Source organism: Nerophis ophidion, linkage group LG06 (genome assembly GCF_033978795.1).
Source record: "Nerophis ophidion isolate RoL-2023_Sa linkage group LG06, RoL_Noph_v1.0, whole genome shotgun sequence".
Lineage (NCBI taxonomy): Eukaryota > Metazoa > Chordata > Actinopteri > Syngnathiformes > Syngnathidae > Nerophis > Nerophis ophidion.
In genome coordinates, this window is record NC_084616.1 from 5539957 (window position 1) to 5559851 (window position 19895).

General features: G+C 41.0%; 1 protein-coding gene across 1 annotated transcript in view; it reads left to right on the forward strand.

Annotated features, from left to right (window-relative positions):
• LOC133553997 (plexin-A1-like) overlaps nucleotides 1–19895 on the forward strand; it is a 648088-nt gene that overhangs the window by 574247 nt on the left and 53946 nt on the right. Inside the window, exons 26-28 of the mRNA XM_061902321.1 lie at nucleotides 9525–9622; nucleotides 14131–14289; nucleotides 17728–17794. Coding sequence (XP_061758305.1) covers nucleotides 9525–9622; nucleotides 14131–14289; nucleotides 17728–17794 — 324 coding nt within the window. The remainder of the gene's footprint in view (nucleotides 1–9524; nucleotides 9623–14130; nucleotides 14290–17727; nucleotides 17795–19895) is intronic.

Here is a 19895-nt window from a genome sequence, read left to right on the forward strand (position 1 = left end):
CTTTTGCAATTTGTTCAATAAATAATGGAGACGTCAAAGAAGAAAGCTGTAGGTGGGAAGCGGTGTATTGCGGCCGCCTTTAGCAACACAAACCCAGCCGGTGTTTCATTGTTTACATTCCCGAAAGATGACGGTGAAGCTTTACTATGGAACAAAGTGATCAAACGAATATGGTTGGATTGGACCACACACACACAAAGTACAGTGTTTTATGCAGCTATCATTTCGAAAGATCATGTTTCGAAGAGGGTCCCTTGCGAAGGGCAAGGATGGGCGTCGCCACCACCCGTCGACTGTTGCTGACCTTCCTGTTGTACAGGTACGACCATATAATCTCACTAAAACACTATTATGTTAGATCCAGTATGGCCTGGACCACGCAGTCTGATAGTTTATATATCAATGATGAAATATTAACATTGCAACACATGCCAATACGGCCTTCTTAGTTTACTAAATTGCAATTTTAAATTTCGCGCTGAACTACCCTTCTTAAACATCGCGGTATGATGACGCGTGCGAGTGACATCACGCATTGTAGAGGACATTTTGTTCCAGCTATAAGTCGTCTGTTTTCATCGCATAATTCCACAGTATTCTGGACATCTGTGTTGCTGAATCTTTTGCAATTTGTTCAATGAATAATGGAGACGTCAAAGAAGAAAGCTGTAGGTGGGAAGCGGTGTATTGCGGCCGCCTTTAGCAACACAAACACAGCCGGTGTTTCATTGTTTATATTACCGAAAGATGACGGTGAAGCTTTACTATGGAACAGAGCGGTCAAGCGAACACGGTTAGATTGGACCACAGACACAAAGTACAGTGTATTATGCAGCGATCATTTGGAAAGATCGTGTTTTGAAGAGGGTCCCGTCGACTGGTGCTGAAGAAAGGTGCGGGGCCGACCTTCAGTTTGTACAGGTACAACCATATAATCTCACTAAAACACTATTATATTAGATCCACTATGGACTGGACTCTCACTATTATGTTAGAACCACTATGGACTGGACTCTCACTATTATGTTAGAACCACTATGGATTGGACTCTCACTATTATGTTAGATCCACTATGGACTGGACTCTCACTATTATGTTAGATCCACTATGGACTGGACTCTCACTATTATGTTAGATCCACTATGGACTGGACTCTCACTATTATGTTAGATCCACTATGGACTGGACTCTCACTATTGTTGGATCCACTATGGACGGGACTCTCACTATTATGTTAGATCCACTATGAACTGGACTCTCACACTATTATGTTAGATCCACTATGGATTGGACTATCACTATTATGTTAGATCCACTATGGACTGGACTCTCACACTATTATGTTAGATCCACTATGGACTGGACTCTCACTATTATGTTAGATCCACTATGGACTGGACTCTCACTATTGTTGGATCCACTATGGACGGGACTCTCACTATTATGTTAGATCCACTATGAACTGGACTCTCACACTATTATGTTAGATCCACTATGGATTGGACTATCACTATTATGTTAGATCGACTATGGACTGGACTCTCACACTATTATGTTAGATCCACTATGGACTGGACTATCACTATTATGTTAGATCCACTATGGACTGGACTCTCACACTATTATGTTAGATCCACTATGGACTGGACTCTCACTATTATGTTAGATCCACTATGGACTGGACTATCACAATATTATGTTAGATCCACTATGGACTGGTCTGTCACTATATTATATTAGACCCACCCGATGTCCATTGCATCCAGTCTCCCCTAGAGAAGGGTTAGGGGGGGTCACCCACGTATGCGGTCCTCTCCAAGGTTTCTCATAGTCATTCACATTGACATCCCACTGGGTTGTGAGTTTTTCATTGCCCTAATGTGGGATCTGAACCGAGGATGTGGTTGTGGCTTGTGCAGCCCTTTGAGACACTTGTGATTTAGGGCTATATAAATAAACATTGATTGATTGATTGATAGTAACACAATAAGCAGATAAGGGATTTTCTAGAATTATCCTAGTAAATTTATCTGAATCGCTCCCACTGCCTTCGTCTTCTTTTTTTTTTTTTAGTCCTTCACTCTCACTTTCCTCATCCACGAATCTTTCATTCTCGCTCAAATTAATGGGGAAATTGTCGCTTTCTCGGTCTGAATTGCTCTCGCTGCTGGTGGCCATGATTATAAACAATGTTCAGATGTGAGGAGCTCCACAACCCGTGACGTCACGCGCACATCGTCTGCTACTTCCGGTACAGGCAGAGCTTTTGTATTAGCGACCAAAAGTTGCAAACTTTATGGTGGATGTTCTCTACTAAATCCTTTCAGCAAAAATATGGCAATATTTCAAAATGATGAAGTATGACACATAGAATGGAGCTGCTATCCCCGTTTAAATAAGAACATCTCATTTCAGTAGGCCTTTAAGTGTGTGTGGGGAAAGCCTGGGTTATTAAAAGAGGAAACGGGCAACGGCGGAAGAGGCGGGGCTAGCGGCAGGTTGACTGACAGGTGTCTAGGGGGTGCTGGGTGGAGTGCTGACAGGTGTGGGCCGGTGGGACGAGCCACCAGTCCGACGCACCACGAGCGCAATCTCGTTACGCCTCGACGCTTTTGCACTCGCCTTTTTTCACGGGAAGTTGTCGTGGTTGTTGATGCGGAACGGAAGGTGTTTTGAAGTAATGTCACCTTTTTCAGCCGGGAAGCTGCCAATTTGTTCTCGCTACAAACGCTATTAGAACACAACAGATATTTCTTGTGGATTTATTTACTTTTTTGCCTTTTAAAAGTTAAAGTAGCAATGATTGTCACACACACACTAGGTGTGGCCAAATTATTCCCTTGATCCCCCTGGGAGGTGAGGGGAGCAGTGAGCAGCAGCGGTGGCCACGCCCGGGAATCATTTTTGGTGATTTAACCCCCAATTCCAACCCTTGATGCTGAGTGCCAAGCAGGGAGGTAATGGCTCCCATTTTTATAGTCTTTGGTATGACTCGGCCGGGGTTTGAACTCACAACCTACCCCTCTCAGGGACTCACTCAAGTGTGAATAACGTCTTTTGCAATTTTTTCCCATCATACATGGGTGTCATTTTGAATGTTTTTATAATGCGTGGACGTTTTTTTAATCATATCTAAAAAGTTCAGTGAGCAGTTTCTGTTATGTGTGACCAGGTGGTTGCAATTTTCTGTTTTTTTGTCATGACTGGGGAAGGTTGTTCGGTAAATGCTGTTCTTTAAAGTTCAATTCACACTTACGTTAAAGTTAAAAATAGCAATGATAGTCACAAACACACACTATATGTGGTGAAATGTGTCCTCTGCATTGGACCCATCCCCTTGTTCACCCCCTGGGAGGTGAGGGGAGCAGTGAGCAGCAGCGGTGGCCACGCCCGGGAATCATTTTTGGTGATTTAACCCCCAATTCTAACCCTTGATGCTGAGTGCCAAGCAGGGAGGTAATGGCTCCCATTTTTATAGTCTTTGGTATGACTCGGCTGGGGTTTGAACTCACAACCTACCCCTCTCAGGGACTCACTCAAGTGTGAATAATGTGTTTTGCAATTTTTCCCATCATGCATTGTAGTGGATTTAAATGGGTGTCATTTTGAATGTTTTTATAACGCGTGGACGTTTTTTTAATCATATCTATAAAGTTCAGTGAGCAGCTTCTGTTATGTGTGATCAGGGGGTTGCATTTTTTTTTTGTCATGACTGGGGAAGGTTGTTCGGTAAATGCTGTTCTTTAAAGTTCAATTCACACTTATGTTAAAGTTAAAAATAGCAATGATAGTCACAAACAAACACTATATGTGGTGAAATGTGTCCTCTGCATTGGACCCATCCCCTTGTTCACCCCCTGGGAGGTGAGGGGAGCAGTGAGCAGCAGAGGGGGCCACGCCCGGGAATCATTCTTGGTGATTTAACCCCCAATTCCAACCCTTGATGCTGAGTGCCAAGCAGGGAGGTAATGGCTCCCATTTTTATAGTCTTTGGTATGACTCGGCCGGGGTTTGAACTCACAACCTACCCCTCTCAGGGACACACTCAAGTGTGAATAACGTGTTTTGCAATTTTTCCCATCATGCATTGTAGTGGATTTAAATGGGTGTCATTTTGAATGTTTTTATAACGCGTGGACGTTTTTTTAATCATATCTAAAAAGTTCAATGAGCTGCTTCTGTTATGTGTGACCAGGTGGTTGCATTTTTTGTTGTTTTTTTGTCATGACTGGGGAAGGTTGTTCGGTAAATGCTGTTCTTTAAAGTTCCATTCACACTTACGTTAAAGTTAAAAATAGCAATGATAGTCACAAACAAACACTATATGTGGTGAAATGTGTCCTCTGCATTGGACCCATCCCCTTGTTCACCCCCTGGGAGGTGAGGGGAGCAGTGAGCAGCAGCGGTGGCCACGCCCGGGAATCATTTTTGGTGATTTAACCCCCAATTCCAACCCTTGATGCTGAGTGCCAAGCAGGGAGGTAATGGCTCCCATTTGTATAGTCTTTGGTATGACTCGGCCGGGGTTTGAACTCACAACCTACCCCTCTCAGGGACTCACTCAAGTGTGAATAACGTGTTTTGCAATTTTTCCCATCATACATGGGTGTCATTTTGAATGTTTTTATAATGCGTGGACGTTTTTTTTAATCATATCTAAAAAGTTCAGTGAGCAGCTTCTGTTATGTGTGACCAGGTGGTTGCATTTTTTGTTTGTTATGACTGGGGAAGGTTGTTCGGTAAATGCTGTTCTTTAAAGTTCAATTCACACTTACGTTAAAGTTAAAAATAGCAATGATAATCAGAAACAAACACTATATGTGGTGAAATGTGTCCTCTGCATTGGACCCATCCCCTTGTTCACCCCCTGGGAGGTGAGGGGAGCAGTGAGCAGCAGCTGGGGCCACGCCCGGGAATCATTCTTGGTGATTTAACCCCCAATTCCAACCCTTGATGCTGAGTGCCAAGCAGGGAAGTAATGGTTCCCATTTTTATAGTCTCTGGTATGACTCGGCCAGGGTTTGAACTCACAACCTACCCCTCTCAGGGACACACTCAAGTGTGAATAACGTGTTTTGCAATTTTTCCCATCATGCATTGTAATGGATTTAAATAGGTGTCATTTTGAATGTTTTTATAATGCGTGGACGTTTTTTTAATCATATCTAAAAAGTTCAGTGAGCAGCTTCTGTTATGTGTGACCAGGTGGTTGCATTTTTTGTTGTTGTCATGACTGGGGAAGGTTGTTCGGTAAATGCTGTTCTTTAAAGTTCAATTCACACTTACGTTAAAGTTAAAAATAGCAATGATAGTCAGAAACACACACTATATGTGGTGAAATGTGTCCTCTGCATTTGACCCATCCCCTTGTTCACCCCCTGGGAGGTGAGGGGAGCAGTGAGCAGCAGCGGTGGCCACGCCCGGGAATCATTTTTGGCTGATTTAACCCCCAATTCCAACCCTTGATGCTGAGTGCCAAGCAGGGAGGTAATGGCTCCCATTTTTATAGTCTCTGGTAAGACTCGGCCGGGGTTTGAACTCATAACCTACCCCTCTCAGGGACACACTCAAGTGTGAATAACGTGTTTTGCAATTTTTCCCATCATACATTGGTGTCATTTTGAATGTTTTTATAATGCGTGGACATTTTTTTAATCATATCTATAAAGTTCAGTGAGCAGCTTCTGTTATGTGTGACCAGGGAGTTGCATTTTTTGTTTGTCATGACTGGGGAAGGTTGTTCGGTAAATGCTGTTCTTTAAAGTTCAATTCACACTTACGTTAAAGTTAAAAATAGCAATGATAGTCAGAAACACACACTATATGTGGTGAAATGTGTCCTCTGCATTTGACCTATCCCCTTGTTCACCCCCTGGGAGGTGAGGGGAGCAGTGAGCAGCAGAGGGGGCCACGCCCGGGAATCATTTTTGGTGATTTAACCCCCAATTCCAACCCTTGATGCTGAGTGCCAAGCAGGGAGGTAATGGCTCCCATTTTTATAGTCTCTGGTATGACTCGGCCGGGGTTTGAACTCACAACCTACCCATCTTAGCATTTTGATTTCGGTCAACAACTCCATGATTGTGTCTTGCTGTTTGGCTACTGTCCTTACATCCTTTGACAGGGAGTTAATAGATTTTCTAATCTCCTCCACGTCTTCCTCGAGTTTCTTGTGTTTCGCAGTCATTTTCTTGATTCACTTGGTTTTCTTTTGCCAGTCTCATCACCGCGAGGTGGTCCCGCTGTTCCCGGTCGCTAACCGTTAGCCGCTAGCCCAGCTGTCGTCACTCGCCATGACGTATATGTATTGTTGCATTTGAACAACTGTATTGTTGATAATAGAGGTAATTATTGTTGTTGGGGGGCGGGGTTTGGTGTTAGCGAGGGTCTATATTGTAGCGTCCCAGAAGAGTTAGTGCTGCAAGGGTTTCTCTGTAGTTGCTCTGTTGTGTTACGGTGCGGATGTTCTCCCAAAATGTGTTTGTCATTCTTGTTTGGTGTGAGTTCACAGTGTGGCGCATATTTGGAACAGTGTTAAAGTTGCTTATACGGCCACCCTCAGTGTGACCTGTATGGCTGTTGACCAAGTATGCCTTGCATTCACGTGTGTAGGAAAAGCCGTAAATATTATGTGACTGTGCCGACACACAAATCGGGCGCTCTGTCATTTTTTAAACCGATACCGATAACTTTAAAACCGATACCGATAATTTCCAATATTACATATTAAAGAATTTATCGGCCAATAATATTGGACATATTTAAAGTCCAGGGACATATTGACTAAGTTTACAAACATAATATGAATTTTAAAAAAAGATTTTGTGACGATATAAAATATCCATGTCATCATATTGTCGACTAGATACGCTATTGTACTTGGTATCATTCCAGTGGATGTCAGGTGTAGATCCACCCATGGCGTTTGTTTACATTGAGTTACGGTGTGTAGTGAAGCATGTTTAGCTATTCCTCCTCCATTCTTCATCATGGAAGCGAGGATTAGTGATTCAGAAGTAGCTAAAACCCTGCCAAATGCGGATGAAGATTAGCCGCTAACTAGCTAGCCATGTCTTAAAGCACCTCTTCCTGAGGGAGTTTCAGTGTTATAACCACTTTTATTGTTAGTTTTTAGGCCAAAATGTGTCCGTTCTCCCTTTTCTGTCTACACACTGTGTCTGCTTGTAAGTACTCTGTGTGTGCGCGATGCCGAACATGCTCCTCTGCTCCTAAAACCATCAATGTGAGGACGTTATGACGCGCCGTCATGCATGGAAACCGTCCATCCATCCATCCATCCATCCATCCATCCATTTACTACCACTTATTCCCTTTGCGGTCGCGGGGGGCGCTGGTGCCGATCTCAGCTACAATCGGGCGGAAGGCGGGGTACACCCTGGACAAGTCGCCACCCCATTGCAGGCATGGGAACCGATACTTTTCAAATAGACTATTGTACTGTTTTTGATTCATTAGTACCACGATACTATTACTAGTACAACCCTACTGCAAATGATAAATGGGTTGTACTTGTATAGCACTTTTCTACCTTCAAGGTACTCAAAGCGCTTTGACACTACTTCCACATTTACCCATTCACTCACACATTCACACACTGATGGAGGGAGCTGCCATGCAAGGCCCTAACCACTATCAGGAGCAAGGGTGAAGTGTCTTGCTCAAAGACACAACGGATGTGACAAGGTTGGTAGAAGGTGGGGATCGAACCAGGAACCCTCAGGTTGCTGGCACGGCCACTCTCCCAACCAGCACCACGCCGTCTCCAAATGAATATCGGTTATCAGCTTCCCACACTACTGATAATCGGCATCAGGGAAAAAACCACGTTGGTCGAACTCTGTCAAGAAGTAGTCATGAAGCAAACTAGCAACTACCATGAATTGATGAAGGTGGACCCCGACTTAAACAAGTTGAAAAACTTATTGGGGTGTTACCATTTAGTGGTCAATTGTAGGGAATATGTACTGTACTGTGCAATCTACTAATACAAGTTTCAATAAATCAATCAAACCTCCCCAGTAAATCTGCATACCGTATTTCCTTGAATTGCCGCCGGGGCGCTAATTATTTTAAAACTTCTTCTGACTCCGGCACTTACCAAAGGCATGCGGTAAATTTAGGCCTGCACTTATACATTTGAGTGTGATGTAAGGATACCATCATGAAAAGCACATTTAATTAAAAAAAACGTTATTATGGTCTTACCTTTACTTATAAATGAAGTCCATGCACAGCTCCTTCTGATCAAAAGCATCGATAACTTGTTTATAGAAGTCTTCCTTATCTTTCTTCAGTTTTAAAAGTCTCTCTGTCTCGATGGAGATCTTCCTTTATTACCTCCTGCTTCCATTGAAAGTCCAGTTTAGAAAACTGTTTTATTTTAGATATGTAATCCTCCATGTTAAAAGTGCAAGCGAGAGGAAATAATAAACTCTTGCTGCTTGTTGTCACTTCTTCTGCAGCCGAGTAGTCGCAAGAAGGATCACTAGCGCCCTCTACCACCAGGAGGCGGGAGTCATTTAATGACTCATATTTGACACACGCAGCTACTGTATATTAATAAAACATAGCTGCTTACTGTTCTTCTTAGCATATTCAATAGCTTGGACCTTAAATCCTACTGAATAGCTCTCAATCTTCTTCCCTTTATGCCATTTCAAATGATTGAAATCAGCCTCCTCCATTTTGAAAATGATGACAGGTGAAGTGTCACTCGTGACGTGACGAGTTTGACCCGGTGGGAATTCTAGACATATGCTAATTATTTGTCGAAACGAGTTTGACCCGGCAGAAATTCTAAACATGCGGTAATAAAAATAATATTTTGCGAAACGAGTTTGACCCGAAGTTAATCCTGAGCCGGCGGTAATGCTAAGCATGCGCTAATTATTTTGCGAAAGGAGTTTGACCCGGCAGTAATTCTAGGCAGGTGCATACTATATACCCGGCGGCAATTCAAGGAAATACGGTAACCCAAAGCTCATGACCATAGGTGAGGATGGGAACGTAGCTCGACTGGTCAATTGAGAGCTTTCCCTTCCGGCTCAACTCCTTCTTCACCACAACGGATCGATACAGCGTTGGCATTACACCGATACACCTGTCGACATCACCATCCACTATTCCCTCACTCGTGAACAAGACTCCCAGGTACTTGAACTCCTCCACTTGGGGCAGAGTCTCCTCCCCAACCCGGAGATGCCCTTTTTCTGGGCAAAAAGGAATCATCCACCCTGCAATATGATTGTTGCGAATATATTCACCAACTGCTTCCCTTTGAATTGTGCTTTTTTTGTCCGAGTATTGATCGGAGCTCGCTTGTTACGTTTCTATTGGACTCCATGACCAATTGCAGGTGTAAAAAGGATGTTGTGCGTATGTCGCTGTGGAGAATCTCTGCCACTGTAAAGGATATGACAAGAAATGTCTGAATGAACAAATTGGTCTTCCGTGCTTTTATTCCCGCCGGGAATCATTTTCTGGCTCTTGCCTTCTTCCTTCAGGTGCAGGCAAATGTGGAGAAAGCTCTGACGCTGTTTGGCCAGTTGCTGACAAAGAAGCACTTCCTGTTGACTTTCATACGGACGCTGGAGGCCCAGAGGTTGGTTGGCTATACTATTATTATTACTATAGGCCCGTGAACTAATTTGGTTGTGGAATAATTCAATCATAAAATAATTTAGTACATCTACATATAATTAAATTGTGAAATAATGTGATATTTTATTAAATAGTTAAATGAATAAATATAACTTTTACAACATATTATTTAATGGTGGATGTCATAATATGTTATGTTATTATTTTTTGCTCTAGCAAGGAGTAATGTTGTCATTTAAAGTTTCTTTACCCTCACAATTTGTTCATAAAAAACAAACTGACAAATTTCTGAAAATATTTCGACTTATGTTTTTTTCATAAATATTTAAAAAAGTATTTGTATTATTATTATTTGAATTTTATTAAACTTTATTTATAAAATGCAAAATTTACAAACAGTTGCGAAATAATAAACAAAATAAGTACAAAAACAGTACAAAACAGTGTGTGTGTATATATATATACAGTATGTGTGTGTGTGTATATATATGTGTACATATGTATGTGTGTGTATATGTGTATGTATATATATGTGTATATATATATATATGTGTGTGTATATGTGTATGTATGTATATGTGTATATATATATGTGTGTGTGTATATATATGTGTATATATGTATGTGTGTGTATATGTGTATGTATATATATGTGTGTGTGTATATGTGTATATATATGTATGTGTATATATATATGTGTGTGTGTGTGTATATGTGTATGTATATATATGTGTGTGTGTATATGTGTATATATATGTATGTGTATATATATATATGTGTGTGTGTATATGTGTATGTATATATATGTGTGTGTGTATTTATGTTTGTGTATATATATATATGTGTGTGTGTATATGTGTATGTATATATATGTGTGTGTGTATATGTGTATATATATGTTTGTGTATATATATATATGTGTGTGTATATGTGTATATATATGTATATATATATATATATGTGTATATATATATATGTGTGTGTATATGTGTATATATATGTATGTGTGTATATATGTGTATATGTATATATATTTATGTGTGTGTATATACATATATATATATATATATATATATATATATAACTATATATATATATACATATATATATATATATATGTATATATATATATATATAACTATATATATACATATATATATACATATATGTGTGTGTTGTGGTTTAACATAGAGTTCTAATTCTTTTTTAAAGGTACAAAAAACAGGTCGGGTAAGAGATAGATAGATAGTACTTTGTTGATTCCTTCGGAAGAGTTCCCTCAGGAAAATTTAAATTTCAGTATCAGTGTACAGAATTGTACACTCTTGGCATTCTCTAAGTGAGCTTTAAACACATCTGTGAAGTGAAAACCATTCCAGATGACTACCTCTTGAAGCTCATGGAGAGAATGCCCAGAGTGTGCAAAGCCAAGGGTGGCTATTTTGAAGAAACTAGAATATAAAACTTGTTTTCAGTCATTTCACCTTTTTTTGTTAAGTACATAACTACACGTGTTCATTCATAGTTTTGATGTGACAATCTACGATGTAAATCAGGGGTGTCAAACGTACGGCCCGAGGGCTGGATCAGGCCCGTGAACAGGTTTTATCCGGCCAGTAGTTTGAGTTTGCCAAGAATAAAAATTAACCTGAAATGTTTGAATGAAAGAAACTGCTGTTCTAAATGTGTCCACTGGAGGTCGCAATAGCAATTCTTTGTATCTTAGTAGATGATGTTACATATGTACAAAATAAACCACATGTTAGTACAACAGTCGAGGAAAATGATCAAACTACATAAATAACATCCTGTAATTGGATTTTGATAGAATTGTCTTTATCTTGATAAATTGAAAATGAACACCAATGAGTTGACAGATGTATCTGTGTTGGCCCTGCGACGAGGTGGCGACTTGTCCAGGGTGTACCCCGCCTTCCGCCCGACTGTAACTGAGATAGGCGCCAGCGCCCCCCGCTACCCCGAAAGGGAATAAGCGGTAGAAAATGGATGGATGGATGGAGTTGACAGATGAACATTATCACAAAAACTTAGAATTTTGGCAGCATTATAATAAAAGCCTCAAGCAAGGTTTATTCAGGTGTACTGGAGAGGAGGCTACGTCGGATAGTTGAACCTCGGATTCAGGAGGAACAGTGTGGTTTTCGTCCTGGTGGTGGAACTGTGGACCAGCTCTATACTCTGGGCAGGGTTCTTGAGGGTGCATGGGAGTTTGCCCAACCAGTCTACATGTGCTTTGTGGACTTGGAGAAGACATTGGACCGTGTCCCCCGGGAAGTCCTGTGGGGAGTGCTCAGAGAGTATGGGGTATCGGACTGTTTTATTGTGGCAGTCCGCTCCCTGTATGATCAGTGTCAGAGCTTGGTCCGCATCGCCGGCAGTAAGTCGGACACGTTTCCAGTGAGGGTTGGACTCCGCCAAGGCTGTCCTTTGTCACCCATTCTGTTCATAACTTTTATGGACAGAATTTCTAGGCGCAGTCAAGGCGTTGAGGGGTTCTGGTTTGGTGGCTGCAGGATTAGGTCTCTGCTTTTTGCAGATGATGTGGTCCTGATGGCTTCATCTGGCCGGGATCTTCAGCTCTCGCTGGATCGGTTCGCAGCCGAGTGTGAAGCGACCGGAATGAGAATCAGCACCTCCAAGTCCGAGTCCATGGTTCTCGCCCGGAAAAGGGTGGAATGCCATCTCCGGGTTGGGGAGGAGACCCTGCCCCAAGTGGAGGAGTTCAAGTACCTAGGAGTCTTGTTCACGGGTGAGGGAAGAGTGGATCGTGAGATCGACAGGCGGATCGGTGCGGCGTCTTCAGTAATGCGGACGTTGTACCGATCTGTTGTGGTGAAGAAGGAGCTGAGCCGGAAGGCAAAGCTCTCAATTTACCGGTCGATCTACGTTCCCATCCTCACCTATGGTCATGAGCTTTGGGTCATGACCGAAAGGATAAGATCACGGGTACAAGCGGCCCAAATGAGTTTCCTCCGCCGTGTGGCGGGTCTCTCCCTTAGAGATAGGGTGAGAAGCTCTGCCATCCAGGAGGAACTCAAAGTAAAGCCGCTGCTCCTCCACATGGAGAGGAGCCAGATGAGGTGGTTCGGGCATCTGGTCAGGATGCCACCCGAACGCCTCCCTAGGGAGGTGTTTAGGGCACGTCCAACCGGTAGGAGGCCACGGGGAAGACCCAGGACACGTTGGGAAGACTATGTCTCCCGGCTGGCCTGGGAACGCCTCGGGATCCCCCGGGAAGAGCTAGACGAAGTGGCTGGGGAGAGGGAAGTCTGGGTTTCCCTGCTTAGGCTGTTGCCCCCGCGACCCGACCTCGGATAAGCGGAAGATGATGGATGGATGGATGGATGGATATAATAAAAGTCGTAATTTTACTCAACGCAAGTCAAAATTTTACAACAAAAACTGAACGTTTGTGCAATATTATGATAAAAGTTGAGATTCAACACAATAACTGTTGCAATTTAACAATAAAAGCTTAACATTTTGGCAAGTTTATGAAAAGAGTCGTAATCGAAAACTTAAAAATGTTGGCATTATTATAATAATCATCAGAAATTTGATTGGCAAAATTAAGACAAAAGTCACAATTTGACTGAAAAAAAAAAAAAAATTTGCAATATTGTGATAAAAGATCAAAATTGTATATGACAAACGTTGCCATTTTGCATTAAAAAGTAATAACTTTACATAAAAAAGTAATCATTTTCGGAAAAAATATTGCAATGTAAGAGAAACAGAAATAGAATATGACATCACATAATAATAAATAACGACAGATAAAGCTAGACTACTATTAACCGCAACAGGTAATTATAAAAAAACAAAAAACATTACGATTTGTACATTTTCAGAATGTGCTTGTTTTATTTTTAAACAAAGAAAACAATGTGAAGTTGTCTTTATTTTTAAGTTATCGTGCCGTTTTTTACCAGTCTGGCCCACTAGGGAGTAGATTTCTCTCCATGTGGCCCCTGAGCTGAAGTGAGTTTGACCCCCCTGATGTAAATAGTCATGACAATAAAGAACACACATTGAATGAGAAAGTGGGTCCAACATTTCTGCCTGTACTGTATATATTTTCCAAATAATATATTTTCTTTTGTATTAATATTAATTTTTGTCCGTGAAAGGTAATTAGCAGTATCCATCCAGTCATCTTGTCCATCTTGGGGTCGATAAAAACATGATGTCCAGACCATCCATCCATCCATTTTCTGCCGCTTATTCCCGTTCGGGGTCGCGGGGGGCGCTGGCGCCTATCTCAGCTACAATCGGGCGGAAGGCGGGGTACACCCTGGACAAGTCGCCACCTCATCGCAGGGCCAACACAGATAGACAGACAACAATTAATGATTATTGGTAAAAGGGACCAGTTATTATATCACTCAAAAGTTCAAATAAATCAAATGTGAAATGTGATCTTTTCTTAGACATGTTAAAAGCTGGGGGGGGGGAAAAAAAGTTTGATAGCTTCAAATGTCCTTCCAGGTCGTTTTCCATGCGGGACCGAGGCAACGTGGCGTCTCTGATCATGACCGCCCTGCAGGGGGAGATGGAGTACGCCACAGGGGTCCTCAAACAACTTCTGTCTGACCTGATCGAAAGGAACTTGGAGAGTAAAAATCATCCCAAGCTGCTTCTCAGGAGGTGAGGAAAGAGATTTGTTTGACCCTGAGTGGCTGTTTTGTATGATCCTTTTTTTTTACCTGCTGGCATTTATATGTACATTAATATTCAAATATCCTTTTATTCATCATTTATATGATTGTTCTACCACAACACAGCTCAAAGATGTTCAAAATGTTTGTTCTCTCAACATGAGCTCTAAATTATTATTTGTTTCTACATTTTCAATTGAAAATGACATTTGTGATACATACACTTGAAATATGCAACATCAAAAAACTGCATGTGGTTTTCGACGTCCATTATATGATGTTAAATAATATCGCTTTTAGGACTCATAATGAATAATAATAATAATATATTTTATTTGTAAAAAGCACTTTACATTGAGCAAACAACCTCTAAGTGCTACAGTGTATAAAAAATAAAAATAATTAAAGCTGCAAGCAGCGATGGACGGGACTGACTTTTGCTGGTGTTTCCTGCCTTTACCCATTCAACATATCATTACCTGCACATTACCTACCTTCCCTGCATCCTGGGGTCACACTGGTGCTTCTTTCTGTCACCCATAAACGCTGGTGCTTCCTGCCATCACCCAGACAACATATCATTACCTGCACATTACCTACCTTCCCTGCATCCTGGGGTCACACTGGTGCTTCTTTCTGTCACCCATAAACGCTGGTGCTTCCTGCCATCACCCAGACAACATATCTTTACCTTCACATTACCTACCTTCTCTGTATCCTGGGGTCACACTGGTGCTTCTTTCTTTCACCCAGACAACATATCATTACCTGCACATTACCTACCTTCTCTGTATCCTGAGGTCACACTGGTGCTTCTTTCTTCCACCCATACACGCTGGTGCTTCCTGCCATCACCCAGACAACATATCATTACCTACACATTACATACCTTCCCTGCATCCTGGGGTCACACTGGTGCTTCTTTCTTTCACCCATAAACGCTGGTGCTTCCTGCCATCACCCAGACAACATATCATTACCTGCACATTACCTACTTTCTCTGTATCCTGGGGTCACACGGGTGCTTCTTTCTTTCACCCAGACAACATATCATTACCTGCACATTACCTACCTTCTCTGTATCCTGAGGTCACACTGGTGCTTCTTTCTTCCACCCATAAACGCTGGTGCTTCCTGCCATCACCCAAACATATCATTACCTGCACATTACCTACCTTCCCTGCATCCTGGGGTCACACTGGTGCTTCTTTCTGTCACCCATAAACGCTGGTGCTTCCTGCCATCACCCAGACAACATATCATTACCTGCACATTACCTACCTTCCCTGCATCCTGGGGTCACACTGGTGCTTCTTTCTGTCACCCATAAACGCTGGTGCTTCCTGCCATCACCCAAACATATCATTACCTGCACATTACCTACCTTCCCTGCATCCTGGGGTCACACTGCTGCTTCTTTCTGTCACCCATACACGCTGGTGCTTCCTGCAATCACCCAGACAACATATCTTTACCTGCACATTACCTACCTTCTCTGTATCCTGGGGTCACACTGGTGCTTCTTTCTTTCACCCATAAACGCTGGTGCTTCCTGCCATCACCCAGACATATCATTTCCTGCACATTACCTACCTTCCCTGCATCCTGGGGTCACACTGCTGCTTCTTTCTGTCACCCATACACGCTGGTGCTTCCTGCCATCACCCAGACAACATATCTTTACCTGCACATTACCTACCTTCTCTGTATCCTGGAGTCAAACTAGTGCCGCCTTCTTTCACCCAGTCAACATATCTTTACCTGCACATTACCTACCTTCTCTGCATCCTGGGGTCAAACTGGTGCTTCTTTCTTTCACCCATAAACGCTGGTGCTTCCTGCCATCACCCAGACATATCATTTCCTGCGCATTACCTACCTTCCCTGCATCCTGGGGTCACACTGGTGCTTCTTTCTTTCACCCATAAACGCTGGTGCTTCCTGCCATCACCCAGACATATCATTTCCTGCGCATTACCTACCTTCCCTGCATCCTGGGGTCACACTGGTGCTTCTTTCTGTCACCCATACATGCTGGTGCTTCCTGCCATCACCCAGACAACATATCATTACCTGCACATTACCTACTTTCTCTGTATCCTGGGGTCAAACTGGTGCCTCCTTCTTTCACCCAGTCAACATATCTTTACCTGCACATTACCCACCTTCTCTGCATGGTGTGGGCACGCTGGTGCTTCCTGCTTTTAAGCGGCCATCTTGAGACAGCAGCAGCGCGACAGCATCAGCGCAGAAGTTCTTTGAAGGCCCGTAAAATCAAAACCGGAGTAATTAGAAAAACTTTTTACGCAACTTTTAATCAGAAGGGTTCAATCTCTCTCCTGTGCGAGTTTGAAGCCGACACAACCAACGCACTCAGGGGAGATAATGTTTAAAAAAAGGTGACGGGTTTTTACAAAACTTTTGTTTTGAAGGAGTAATTGCCAACTTCCTGTTGATTTTTGCTGAATGATGTCAATTAATGAAATGTAGGTCTAAATGAGACCTACATAGAGGTTTTTGTTTCATGTCTCTACGACATTCCTACCGGAAGTTTTCTAGCAGTTTTGTCTGTGTTTTCTTCCCAGGAGCAGTTTGGTCAGTGTTTTATTCCTAGGGGGCGCTAGAGCGCAGTTTTTTTTTTTATTTATTTATTTATTTATTTTTTTTATTATATCGCAATTTTCACCAGTCCTGATGTGTGTGTCCAGTCTGGTGAGTTTTGAAGCATTTTAAGGGGGTCAAATTACAGCTCAAAGAGGCAAAAATGACATTTTTTAGGAAACTTTTGTTTTGAAGGGGTTTTTGCCAACTTCTTGTTGATTTTTGCTGAAGGATGTAAGTTTATGAAATGTAGGTCTACGTCAGACCTACATAGAGGTTTTTGTTTCATGTCTCTACGACATTCCTAACGGAAGTTACATGCAGTTTTGTCTGTGTTTTTTCCTAGGGGGCGCTAGAGCGCAATTTTGAGTTTTGGGGTTTTTTTTTTTTTTTTTTTTAGATGGCAATTTTCGCCAGTCCTGATGTGTGTGTAAAATTTGGTGAGTTTTGAAGCATGTTATGGGGGTCAAATTACAGCTCAAAGAGGCGGCGATATAATAATAATAATAATAAAACTTTAGAAATACAATAGGTTCCTCTGTCCCAAAGGGACATTCGGTCCCTAAATAATACAATTAAAACTAGAACTAGCACACATATCTAAAAAAAAGGCTTCTTAAAAAGAAGGATTTTTAAGCCTTTTTTAATAGCATCCACAGTCTGTTAAGCCCTCAGGTGGTCAGGTAGAGCGTTCCCCAGACTTGGAGCGGATTCTTCCTTATATTATTCTCTATATAAAAGCACACACTAAATATATAAAACAATCACGTTTTTTGTGGGAATTTAGACTTTTTTTAACTGTTATTTTTTTATTTTCCTAATACAGAACAGAGTCGGTTGCTGAGAAAATGCTGACCAACTGGTTCACGTTCCTCCTGTATAAGTTCCTCAAGGTAAGACCAACAAGTTATGCAAGACATGTTTTTATGTACTTGGTAGTGCTGTCAAACAATGATTTTCTTTTAAACACAATAATCGTATTTTTGAGAAATTAGTGATTCGCATAATTAGAATTTATTTAATATCGACCAAACATTGACACAAATGCAACTTTATTGTGAGATCATTATATATTTTTTTAAATGTTTAACTTGAATCTACATCATTTATTTGCACAGAACTTACTAACAGTTTTATCTGGAGTCTAGTCGGGGTGTATTTTGAAGTGAAATTTGCCAGCAAGCACACACACCAGTCCGAGTCTCACTCACCTTTGCACTGATGCTTGCAACCCAGGGGATGGCTCGATTGGTACCGGGCCGCAGAAGAATTTGTTTTTTTTTTAATTTATTTGATTTTTATTAAATCCAGGGGATGGCTCGATTGGTACCGGGCCGCAGAATAATTTTTTTTTTTTTTTTTTTTTTTAATTAAATCCAGGGGATGGCTCAATTGGTACCGGGCCGCAGAAGAATTTTTTTTTTTTTTTTTAATTTGATTTTTATTAAATCCAGGGGAGGGCTCGATTGGTACCGGGCCGCAGAAGAATTTGTTTTTTTTTAAATTAATTTATTTTTTATTAAACCCAGGGGATGGTTCGATTGGTACCGGGCCGCAGAAGAATTTTTATTTTTTTAATTTATTTAATTTTTATTAAATCCAGGGGATGGCTCGATTGGTACCGGGCCGCAGAAGAATTTTTTTTTTATTTTTTATTAAATCCAGGGAATGGCTCGATTGGTACCGGGCCGCAGAAGAATTTTTTTTTTTTTTTTATTAAATCCAGGGAATGGCTCGATTGGTACCGGGCCGCAGAAGAATTTTTTTTTTTTTTTTTTTATTAAATCCAGGGAATGGCTCGATTGGTACCGGGCCGCAGAAGAATTTGTTTTTTGTTTATTTTATTTTTTTATTAAATCCAGGGGATGGCTCGATTGGTACCGGGCCGCAGAAGAATTTTTTTTATTTTTAATTTATTTGATTTTTATTAAATCCAGGGGATGGCTCGATTGGTACCGGGCCGCAGAAGAATTTGTTTTTTTTTTAATTTATTTATTTTTTATTAAATCCAGGGGATGGCTCGATTGGTACCGGGCTGCAGAAGAATTTGTTTTTTATTTATTTATTTTTTATTAAATCCAGGGGATGGCTTGATTGGTACCGGGCCGCAGAAGATTTTTTTTTTAAATTTATTAAAATTTTATTAAATCCAGGGGATGGCTCGATTGGTACCGGGCCGCAGAAGAATTTTTTTTTTTTTTTTTTTTATTAAACCCAGGGGATGGTTCGATTGGTACCGGGCCGCAGAAGAATTAGTTTTTTTTAATTAAATTTTTATTAAATCCAGGGGATGGCTTGATTGGTACCGGGCCGCTGAAGATTTTTTTTTTTTTTTTTTAAATTAAATCCAGGGGATGGCTCGATTGGTACCGGGCCGCAGAATAATTTGTTTTTTATTTATTTATTTATTTTTTATTAAATCCAGGGGATGGCTCGATTGGTACCGGGCCGCAGAATAATTTTTATTTTTTTCAATTTTTTAATTTTTTATTAAATCAACATAAAAAACACAAGATACACTTACAATTAGTGCACCAACCAAAAAAAACCTCCATTTTTCATGACAAAAAATAAATAAATAAATAAAAAATCCCCCCCCACGCCCGGGCCGCAAGACAAATTATCAAGCGTTGACCGGGCCGCAGCTACAAAAAGGTTGGGGACCGCTATACCAAAAAAAATGCATTATTATTATTATTAATGCAATATTTTTGACTGCTCTTATTATATGTTTTTTCTATGATAAGGTCAACTTCTTTTTAACCCTGCAAGTTTTTATCTAATTTAATTTTATAAATTTGTAATATTTATTTTATGTATTTAAATTATTTATTATACCTAACCCTAAAAACAACAATGACAAATATTTCTATGGAATCATTTTATTTAATAACTAAGTAGTTTTATGGTTTGTATTTTGTACTTTTACTTAAACGAAAATGAACTGAACTGGATGGCGTACTGTTAGCTTATTAGCAAATGACCTGCTAGCAG